The sequence below is a fragment of the Perca flavescens genome, chromosome 14, assembly GCF_004354835.1.
Source record: "Perca flavescens isolate YP-PL-M2 chromosome 14, PFLA_1.0, whole genome shotgun sequence".
NCBI classification, from domain to species: domain Eukaryota; kingdom Metazoa; phylum Chordata; class Actinopteri; order Perciformes; family Percidae; genus Perca; species Perca flavescens.
This window is the reverse complement of record NC_041344.1, coordinates 8,643,288-8,654,700: the sequence shown is the minus strand read 5'-3', so window position 1 is coordinate 8,654,700 and position 11,413 is coordinate 8,643,288. Positions and strand designations below refer to the sequence as shown.

At 40.8% G+C, this 11,413-nt stretch overlaps 1 protein-coding gene across 3 annotated transcripts; it reads right to left on the bottom strand.

The window, feature by feature from the left end:
- Window positions 1–10,577, bottom strand: LOC114567718 (tubulin beta chain). Of its 3 annotated transcripts, none has more exons than XM_028596826.1 (5): window positions 10,396–10,577; window positions 5,480–5,588; window positions 3,712–3,822; window positions 3,025–3,269; window positions 1–1,625 (listed from the first exon to the last, which is right to left on the bottom strand). In XM_028596826.1, the coding sequence occupies exons 1-5, from the start codon at window positions 10,450–10,452 to the stop codon at window positions 813–815; spliced, it is 1,335 nt and encodes a 444-aa protein (XP_028452627.1). In that variant the 5' UTR covers window positions 10,453–10,577; the 3' UTR covers window positions 1–812. The 3 variants fall into 3 exon arrangements, with proteins under 3 accessions (XP_028452627.1, XP_028452625.1, XP_028452626.1); XM_028596824.1 differs by lacking the exon at window positions 10,396–10,577 and adding an exon at window positions 4,026–4,161 and having other exon boundaries at window positions 5,480–5,568; XM_028596825.1 differs by lacking the exons at window positions 5,480–5,588; window positions 10,396–10,577 and adding an exon at window positions 4,026–4,434.
- Window positions 10,578–11,413: the final 836 nt, after the last annotated feature.

Genomic DNA, 11,413 nt, shown 5'->3' with positions numbered 1-11,413 from the left:
AGATGCCTACGATTTGAGACAAAAATGAAATTGCGCTGAAACCATGCAGGAACTCATAGTGCACCTTTAATCCTGGAATAACTGCTAACTCACTACATCACTCACTCTATTATCAGTGAACAAGCACATTGATTACATTTTCTGTCTGCTAAATACCGCTAAATACTGTTTCTCATGCAAGATGTAATGTCAATAGTACTGTATTTGGCAAAAATTACAAGCTTGTTTGCATGGAGTGTGAATGAATGTAAGTGTAATATTGTCATTTAACAATTTAACACATTTGTTCAAGGTGGAATTAATGTTACAATAAAAAGCTGCCCCCCCCCCTGATTACTTTATTGATTTTGTCCCTCGTAGAAGTTTTAGTTTCTGTTTTTGAGATATAAGCCTACTTGATGAAAGGGAAGTGTAAGAAGTGCTTCTGTTTTGTGCATTTGCTGCAAGACAAGATCTTAGTTTCAAAAAAAAAAAGATTTTGTGAGTCTTGGTGAAACCGCCCAACATGGCGTCACAATGAACCGTAAACCATGGCACATTAATTTGGTCTTTAACATTTTGATCCTGTTACTCTTTCACTTCTCTGCCCACATTCATCTTTTATTATTTTGTCTTCACATAGTTTCCATCCTCCATTGACCAATTCAGACTCTCATACTTCTCTAACCAGTCCTACTTATCCAATCTGCCAAATTCCTTCATTTCATATCACAATATTGGTTCTTTTTTCTGGATTTTTTTTTCTTCTCTTTTTGATTATTATCTTCTCCTTATTCTTCAGCTCATGTTACATCATTTTCTTGTTTACTTTTTTAGGCATCCTCTTCCACGTCTTCCTCAAACTCTCCCTCCTCCTCGGCCGTGGCGTCCTGGTACTGCTGGTACTCGGAGACCAGGTCGTTCATGTTGCTCTCCGCCTCGGTGAACTCCATCTCGTCCATGCCCTCGCCGGTGTACCAGTGGAGGAAGGCCTTGCGGCGAAACATGGCGGTGAACTGCTCAGAGATGCGTTTGAACAGCTCCTGGATGGCGGTGCTGTTGCCGATGAAGGTGACGGCCATCTTGAGGCCGCGCGGCGGGATGTCGCAGACGGCCGTCTTGACGTTGTTGGGGATCCACTCCACGAAGTAGCTGCTGTTCTTGTTCTGGACGTTCAGCATCTGCTCGTCCACCTCCTTCATGGACATGCGGCCGCGGAACACGGCGGCCACCGTCAGGTAGCGTCCGTGGCGGGGGTCGCACGCCGCCATCATGTTTTTGGCGTCGAACACCTGCTGGGTGAGCTCGGGCACCGTCAGGGCGCGGTACTGCTGGCTCCCCCTGCTGGTCAGAGGGGCGAAGCCTGGCATGAAGAAGTGGAGACGGGGGAAGGGCACCATGTTGACGGCCAGTTTCCTCAGGTCAGCGTTGAGCTGGCCGGGGAAACGCAGGCAGGTGGTCACGCCGCTCATGGTGGCCGAGACCAGGTGGTTGAGGTCGCCGTAGGTGGGCGTGGTGAGTTTGAGAGTGCGGAAACAGATGTCATAAAGGGCTTCGTTGTCAATGCAGTAGGTCTCGTCTGTGTTTTCTACCAGCTGGTGGACGGACAGCGTGGCGTTGTACGGCTCAACCACTGTGTCCGAGACCTGAAGATGAGAGACGAGGAACATCAAGGTTAGGGTTGGGTACCGAAACTCGGTGCCAATAGGGAACCGGTGCCGACGTAAACGGTAGTAACGAGACCGAATAAGAACAAAAGTTTCGGTGCCTCATTTCGGTGCTCAACTTTACACTACACCTGACAGCATGTAACGTTAGCCTACCTTTAGCTAGCAGATGGATTAATCACGGTTAAAATGCTGACAGCTAACGTTAAACAGTGTAAATAGCAATAAACAAGTCACTAACTGTTGTTTACTACCCTTATTTTTTTTCTTCTTCTTTTTTTTTTAACTTTATTGAAAAGTACCGGTTCAGGCACCGTTTAGGCACCGGTACCGTATTAAAAGTATCGATTTAGCACCGGAATCGAAAAAAAAACAAACAATACCCAACCCTAATCAAGGTATAGATTACATATATTCTACACATATTGACTTTAGCGTGATTTATGGTCCTGCGGAGGCTCCACGCAGAGCTTTCGCCGTAGCCTACGTAAGTGGCCTGAAGTTTATACTTGTGCATTGGTGTGTTCGTCGATGTCTTTAAGAGAATAGCAGGGCCGGCATATGTGTGCGTGTGTGTGTGGGGAGTGTGTGGTAGAGCGAGTGAGAGATTGATGGCAATTAGCTTCGGAGCGATTATCGACTCTAGAGTCTCATAGTGAGAGAAACAAAGTGTCTCCCCGGGTTCTTTCTGACCACGGTGGGAAATCTGTAGCAGGAAAAGTTAATTTTCTCCTTGATTTCATGTTGTTTATGGAGAAGGAGAACCAGGAAATGAGTAGGGGGAAACGCCACAGTTACATTTTTCGAGATGTGCACGTCAGGCTACGGAGTAGGGTCTGCGTCTCCACGTACCTATGTACGTAGCCACAGCGTAGATTTAACGCTGAAGCATAAATCAAGCTCTACCAATCAATAGATAACTTTATTTTCCCCACAGATCAAGGTTACAATACGATGCATGGGGTTGTTTTTGCAACTGAGAACCATTGTTTTACTTGTAGAGTTTTCTGGCTGTCCGTATCTCACTGACGGAGAACAGTGCTGCAACCTCATAAGGCACTGGCATGATGTTAGACTGCTTTACTTCTTCGTTTTTACATTTTGATGGGCCTTAGCTATTGCTGGACTTACCAATAAAGAGCATTAAAGGTAAACAAAACTACTTATTACTTAGTGTCAAGATGTTTTAATATCAAAATTGATAGCAAGAACTCATAGGATAATTAATCATTCATAGTAAAACAAAAAAAGAGACATAAAACTTCAACTTTATATTATGTCTCTATCAGAGTAGCAATAAATAACGGTATCAATATTTTATTCTGATGACAAATTAAAATTGTTACTGTATACAACGGTACAATATTTGATGCGTTACCTTTGGAGAGGGCACCACGCTGAAGGTGTTCATGATGCGGTCAGGATACTCCTCCCTGATCTTGCTGATGAGCAGGGTGCCCATGCCGGAGCCGGTGCCTCCTCCCAGGGAGTGCGTGAGCTGGAAACCCTGCAGACACTCACAGCTTTCAGCCTCTTTTCTCACCACATCCAGGACTGAATCCACCAGCTCGGCCCCCTCCGTGTAGTGACCTTTGGCCCAGTTGTTTCCTGCTCCACTTTGACCTGGGGCATTAAAAAAGTTTTTTTTCTCAACAACCAAACGAAATTCACAAGAAAAACTTTAATCAGCGTTATTTTTTCTCCATTTTTGATGATTAATGTTGAAGTGGAATAACAATAAACCAAAGTCAACAATGAATAATTTTGAAGCATCCAACAAACAAGTCAAAGTCAGTGAGTGAGCTGAAGGCCAATGTGGTTTTTTGGACTGTTTATGGCAGGAGTGGGCTCGTTTGCGCCGTATGCCATATAAAGTAGAAAAAGGGACACCAAGCATTTATCCTTCAAATGAAGTCCAAACCCTTGTGACAGCAAGCTTCCAAGTGTCTTTGGGCATGCTCCATGACTGAATGATGATGATGTTTTTTACCCCACCATGACCTCTGACCTCCGGTGCAAAAGAAGGCCGCATTAAAATATGTATTCCAGTAGCATGTGTTCTTACCAAAAACAAAGTTGTCAGGCCTGAAGATTTGTCCAAAAGGTCCAGAGCGGACTGAGTCCATGGTGCCTGGTTCCAGGTCAACAAGGATGGCTCGGGGCACATACTTCCCACCTGAACACACACACACACACACACACACACACACACACACACACACACACACACACACACACACACACACACACACACACAAACAACATGTCATGTGCTTAAGATGGCATTAAAACTGCAAAATCAAACTAGAAAAAAGTTGAAATGTACAGACAAATTTAAAAGAGGGTGTTATAAGAGCTGTTGTAAGCCGGGTTTCTAACCCTGTGATGCTACAATGTAGGCTGCATTGTCCACATCACGTCCATCAACCCATATTCGACAGTGGATCCTGGCGATTATGATTCACTTCATCAAATTATTTACAGGCAAGAATGCTGTGAATGTCTCACTCAGTTGCTGTTGGAAAATGATGACAGTGTATGGAAAAGTTTAGTAGAGTCAAAAGCTCAGGTTCTCACACAGTATAACAGCTGGTGTATGGATGTATCAAACGTGGCCACTAAGTGGAGAAACACAAGAAACAGCTGTCCAATTAAAACACTCCTAACAGTTTGTGTTGGTAAAATGAACTATATCGCAGCCAAATTAAGCAACCATATGGCATTTTCTGGTCATTTAAAGTGCTCATATAATGCTCATTTTCAGGTTCATAATTGTAGTTGGAGGTTATAGCAGAATAGGTTTACATGGTTTCATTTTCAAAATACACCATATTTTTGTTGTACTGCACATTGTTGCAGCTCCTCTTTCCACCCTGTGTGTTGAGCTCTCTGTTTTAGCTACAGAGTGAGGCGTCTCACTTCTACTCCATCTTTGTTGGGAGTCGCACATGCGCAGGCCTAGGTCAGCACTACTAGCCAGTCAGAAGCAGAGTATGAGGGCGTGCCACGCTAGCAGCTAGGCGAGTATTATAACGTGTGTTACAAAGTGGCGCACGTTCGTCATGGAAGTAAAGGCTGGACTACAACAGAGCTGTTTGGAGCAGTTTGCGAACAGGGTTTTCTGTTGGACATGGTAAGTCCCTTTGTGGGGGACTTTGGGCTTTTTCAATTTGTAAACCTATTACGTGCACAAAAAAGATATATAACACAATAAAGTAAAGGGAAAAAGCCAAAAATCATAATATGAGCACTTTAATAGGCTACACTAGCTACTTCTGTGAACTATTATTGAGGCTCATCCAATTCTTTTTTTGAGTAATACTGTCTTACAATAGTCTCTCAGGTGCCAGCTTCAGTTTTTCTTATGTTCTTGAGCTGCTGATTAAACCTGTAGTATTTAGGCTTCTTAAACTTCAGACTGTCATGTTACATAGTTGATATACAAACATTAAGGGCATTGGACATGTAAAATGTATAACTTTTTTATTATTAATAGCATAGTAGTCTATGCAGCGCAGTAAAAGTAATAGAAGAATATCTTAACAAAGGTAGTTTTGTCTGAAAATCTTCCTGTGTTAGTAGCTCTTTGAGGCAGTATGTCCGTCATAATGAATCTCATCATGTGAACAGCACATAGCACATGTGCACATCAGGTCTGTAAATGTAACTCTTTTTCTTTCAATTAGCATAACATGTGTATCCTGGTTTTAAAGCGGTTGTAATGTATTTGCATGCTATTTGTAGCAGCTGCAGTGAGCCAGTTTCACCACAGGGGGGACGTCTCCCCTCACTTTATCAAACACAGTCCTCAGTGTATGCCAGGATGGACTTACCAGTGGCCTCGTTGTAGTACACACTGATCCTGTCCAGCTGCAGGTCGCTGTCTCCATGGTAGGTTCCTGTCGGGTCGATGCCGTGCTCATCGCTGATCACCTCCCAGAACTAAACACACAAACACACGGGCCAATACAGCATCAGTTAAGATGCACTGTACTGTAACAATAATAATAATAATAATAATGTATTTGATATAGCAACAATAGAAAACCAATGAAGTTAAAAGATTAAAAGACTAAAAACCTAAAATTACAAACATGAGACAAAAGCGAGTTGAAACAAGTGCGTCTTCAGCTGCTTTCTAAAAACGTCAGAACGTAAGGTAACAGGAAGGGCGTTCCACAGAGTCGGAGCTACAACTTCAAAGGAACGGTGACCTTTAGTTTTCACACGCCGATCGATGAATGTTAATTTATAAAAACACTCAAACTTTGTGTGACCTATACATTTAATCCATCTTCAAGGGTTGACACTTAAAAACAATCAACCTGTCACTGGGCTTTAACCTGAAACATCCATTTGCAGCTTTAATTATGATAAAATGCTGTGTGGAGTTATTCAATCACAGTTCTGGAAGCATGGGTTAGAAAGAGGTGTCTTTGTGTAGCGATAAAAGCCATAAGTGCAAGTCAATTTACTGAGGGGGAAGAAGAGAGGACTCTGTAGGATTCTGTCCTGTGTGCTTCCCAAGGACACACTGTCATCTGATTGCCTTTTGCAGTCACAAGATCCCCTAAAAACAGCAACATGTTCTGTAAAACCACTGTTTCTTTCTTTTAATCTGGTTAAAAAAAGGTTATTTGCAGTCTGCAGTTACCTTGCTCTGAACAACAATCTGGCTCTCAGTATTCTCCGATCGTCATGCTGCTTAAAAGCTGCAAGTCATGGATACACCCTTATTGTTTCATGTATAATTTGTTATTTCTGACCCAAAGGCTTTTTGAAAGACACCGTGTTCTTTGATCCAGATCACAAGGCACCCGAAAACAGCTCAGAAACAACTTTCTGCATTTGATGTACTTATATCGTCGGCTAGATTTCCAAATTACCCATAGAAACATGTGAAATATCTGTATTTAAATGACAGCAGTGGCACAGCCCTGATCATAAAGGAGAAAAAGAGAGTTTCAGAGGTTTGAGACCAAAACAAGGGACATTATGTCACAAGAGAAGCAAAGAAGAGGGCTACAACTGACAATTATTTGCATTATTGATTCATTTCTTAACAACAGATTAATAGAATACACGTTTTAGAAAGTAAGGAAAACGTCTCTTTACTTGCTAGTCCAATTAACGGTCAAAAAACCCGCACATATTCAGTCTACCGTGTGACAGAAGACTAAGTTAACCAACAACTATTCATCTTAGAAGCTGGAAATATTTGGCATTTTTGCTTATAACGGACTAAACTGATTGCTGATCAATTTTCTGTTGAAAGGCTTTTCAATTAATTGACTAGTTTTTTAGCGTACAAAAAGCTAAAATCTTGAAATGTAGTGTTTATGGAACGTAAAAAATGGCTTGACCTTTTGTAGCCTAAAACACATACTGTACATCTAAAAAGGAACTGATCATAACACATGTCAGTTAAGCTCACACCTATCATATTATCTACCCAGGAGGCAAAGTCCAGAGGGTTCTTACAGCAAAGGAACACGTTGAGCTTCAGTAAGAGGCGGAAGAGGTCAGTGAGAGCAGAGCTTTATCAGGAGGATTCAGGATTCAGTCGGCCTCGTTTCGTTTCTACATCAACGCCAAACTCAGTTAAGATACGAGCAGACTGTCACACCAGCTCAGTCAGCTGACCCTAATCTGTGTGATTGTGTGTTTAAAAGGAAAACGGGGAGATAAGCAGAGGGAGGTTGGCACGTTCTGTGTGTGTGTGTGTGTGTGTGTGTGTGTAAGAGAGAGATTGGTGGACAAGAAAATCTCATTTTGTAATCTTTGCTACTGTCCCCTCACCATCTTTGTCTGTTTCTGAATTTATTTAAATGATCATTTAGAAGACTAATCCCTTACAATTACACAATATGGCTAAATATACATTGTGATGTACACTGGGTTAAATAATAGCACACACAAAACACTGTATCACAGACTTTATATGTGTCACGGTGTGAGAGGTCAAAAGGAGGACCCAAAAGCAGGAGAACAGCCAGACAGGTTGGCAGAACAAAAAGCGAGCTTTAATAGCCTAAACATAAGACTGAACCCTCCCCCCAAAAAAGAACTTATTTAACACTAGGAGAGCCAGGAACAAACGCAGACACAATCAGACACCGAAACAAGGGAACACCGATTAATATCCAAAAAGATCGGGGTAAGTGGGTGAATTCAAGCAGAGTTAATCCATTGTGAAATGACGATGACCTCAGCCTCACTAAATCCTCTGTAAATACACACGTCTTTCCTGATCAGGGCCATTGGGCAGTGGAGTTTGAGTCACCCCATATGGGGTTGCCACGCCTCTTGTTGCCCCGCCAAGAACCCCCCACCCCCCAAAACACACACACACACACACACACACACACACACAGGGAAAGTCTGCTGGATGAGTGCGTAATGGCCCAAATAAATGTATATTACTTAAAGCTACATTGTGTAAGAATTTCTTCCATCTAGCGGTGAAATTGTATGAAAACCAACTGAATATTGCTTTCTAGCCCTTCCTCCTACGGTGGCTGAACCCGAACTCTCCATCGTTTACACGCAGCTGTTCTAGCCACTTCAATATTAACTTTTGTCTTGTTGCTTTGCCTGTCGCGTTGTCGTTTTAATTCTCTTTTTCGCTACCCTGGCAAGTAATCTCCTCCTTGCATTCGTCACGGTGCCAATAGGTGTAAGAGGGCGAAATGCGGAGGTATGTCCCTCTTTGGCTAATGTATTTTAAAGATGGAGGCGCTACATGGCTGCCGTCAGTATGTATTCTGAATGATTCTGAATGGCAGATCCTACGCTTACGAGAATACTTTGATTAGTTGGTTGAAGTAATTGCACATGTATGAGTACATATTTGTGAAAGAACAAAGGGTTTTTTGCTAAGAATCAACTCAAAAAATTACACAATGTAGGTTTCAAATAATAAAGACCTCCAGACTGATTTTTCAGTTGCAAATCATTCAATGTTAAAGTCCTGTTTCTGATTTGGGGTGGTGATGGTGCAGTGTAAATGACGCATGCCTTTGGTGTGGGAGACCTGGATTCAATTCCCACTGCGATACATCAACCAATTTGTCCCTGAGCAAGGCACTTAACCCCTAGTTGCTCCAGAGGCGTGCTACCTCTGATGTGTAGCAATTGGAAGTTGGATAAAAGCGTCAGCTAAATGACATATAATGTAATGTAATGTGTACATCTGATGGGCAACACGACACATCTGGACTCCATTTAGAAGGCAAAGTTAGTTATCATCTGCAATATAACATTATGATAAAATAGAACTTATTTTGCAGATTTTCACCTGATAAATTTAGTTCCATGTGTTTTTTGGGGTGTGCATGTGATGCACTGACTGGGAAAGCAGCTCTTTAAATGACATCATCTGTGCTTTCAGAGCAGACACTAGGACACTTGTTATCTTCCCCCCCTCCTCCTCCCTCCTGCTGCGTTCCTCCGCTCTGCCTCAGCAAATTCTCCTTTCTTTTCACCCTCTGGCTTTTTTTCTCAGTGACAAAGAGTCCGGCTCACCAGGCAGCCAAGACATCAGCTGGCCCTGTGCGTCTGCTCAAGTCTGGCCGGCTTCATTAATCATGAATCAATGACTTGTGTCACTTTTCTGTTAACATTTCTAAATGTGGGAATTGTTCCTGTATTCATAGGCAAGATACAACTACTTCATATCCCAGAAATACTGCATCACTTCAATATTTCTATGGGCTGTTTTTACATATTAGTTATGGAGGTTTTATGAAGTGGTGTAGCTGTACTTAACCCTTTGTCATTGTTTATTATTATAAACCTTTATTTAACCATGTCATTGAGATTACAAAATCTTCATTTCAAGGGAGCCCTGGCCAAGATAGCAGCAATACAAATTATATTATATTTCTAACTATAATGTAAGACTTACAAACAAGCCTGCTTATATTCTTGTTGTGATACACATTTTGGAAGACCTTACGGTACTTTGTTGTACTTTTATCACCCATCACATCACTGATATATTTAAACAGTGATTCAATGTTTCTGTCTGGTACTTACAGACCTTTATCGTCCACTGTTACAATAGGACAAGGTAGCCTGGTAATACATTTGTGCAGTAGCCTTATAAAATGTATCATAAAAGTACAAAATGTATACATTTATCTTTGGACGAGAGGTAGCGCGCACTAAAAAACTAAATAATTGGGTGCTAGTTAGGCAAGAAAAGCACCAACTTGCAACTTGAAGACACTAACTTATGTAATGTATCTTATGAGTACAGAGGCTATGATGTTCTCTTGTTCAACAATAATTGTGGTGAACTACAACATGGACCAAAAAATATATAATAATAATAGACATTTTAAACAAGTATTCAGATTTGAGAAGTAGTAAACCAGAGAAAGATGACCACATCGAATGGTTGACTGAGTCTATAAAAACAGGAGGATGGAGTGCAAACAATAGGGCTGCATAGTTTCTGGTCCAGTTATGTATTTATTTATAGAAAAAGAAAAATAATAATATTTTTGGTGTTTTGTTTTGTCAGCTACAAAAATTAAGCAATTGATTTTTATCTTTAAATGAATTTAATTCTTTTTTTAAACTGTCAAAACACACAACAAAAGAAAGGCCTCTTTAGAAAAAAAAAAGTTGAGAATGAAATGCTTAGCATAACTGGAAAGAAAAACTTGAAGAAAAACTGGAATAAACTGCTTATTAACAACAACAACAAAAAAATAGTTAATTTGTTGTCACTTCTTCTTCTTACCTTTGCACCAATCTGGTTCCCGCACTGGCCGGCCTGGATGTGCACGATTTCCCTCATGATGGATGGTGGTTGGTTGGTGATGAAAGTAACAAAGTGTTGGCAGAGATCAAGAGGCGCTGCTGACCTACTGACTGACACAGACAGACAGAGTTGACAGACAGGCTGCAGAGAGTCTGCACTGCTCCGAGTCCTACGGGCGGGGCTAAAGTCTGTTCCCGCTCATGATTGGCTGTTGGTGTTAAAGCCCCGGTGCTGATTGGCTAAAAGGGAAGATTTTCTTTGTCTAAAGGGGTTTCCTTGTCTCAAAGGCAAGGACAGGAAGAGAAGAAGGAGTGCCGGGTTTTGTCATCACTGCCCCGTTGGAGCTCCTGAATGAAACAATGCAGAATAGAATAAAAATACAATAGAATAAAAATACAATAGAATAGATAGGCTACAGCAGAATTCAATTTTAATCAATTTTATATTGAGTCAATAAAAATAACATGTCAACGTGATTATGACATCTAAATCAAAATCAGGTGTATTGCCAAGTTTGTATTTACAATGAATTTGCCTTGGTGGCTGGTGCATACAAAAACAAACACATATTGAACATTAATATGAAAATAAACAATATATACAACAACAATATAAACAACACATATATGCAAATCGCTAAGAAGAAATATCTCTCTCTCTCTCTCTCTCTCTCTCTCTCTCTATATATATATATATATATATATATATATATATATATATATATATATATATATATATATCCCATTTTGTATTGTAATTTCCCTCAGGATAAATTAAGTTTTATCTTATCTTATGTCTGTTTAACGGACAATAATAGGCTTACTACTTCTTCAATATGTGCCAACAATAGGGACATTAAAGGAATAGAATAGAGTAGCAGAATAGAAAATAACAGAAGTGTTGCCATAATACAGGAACACTAAATACAGCTTTTATCAATCAACATAGTTTAAAGGATGAGTTTAAGAATCAGATACAAGATAGTCATGTGTTAACG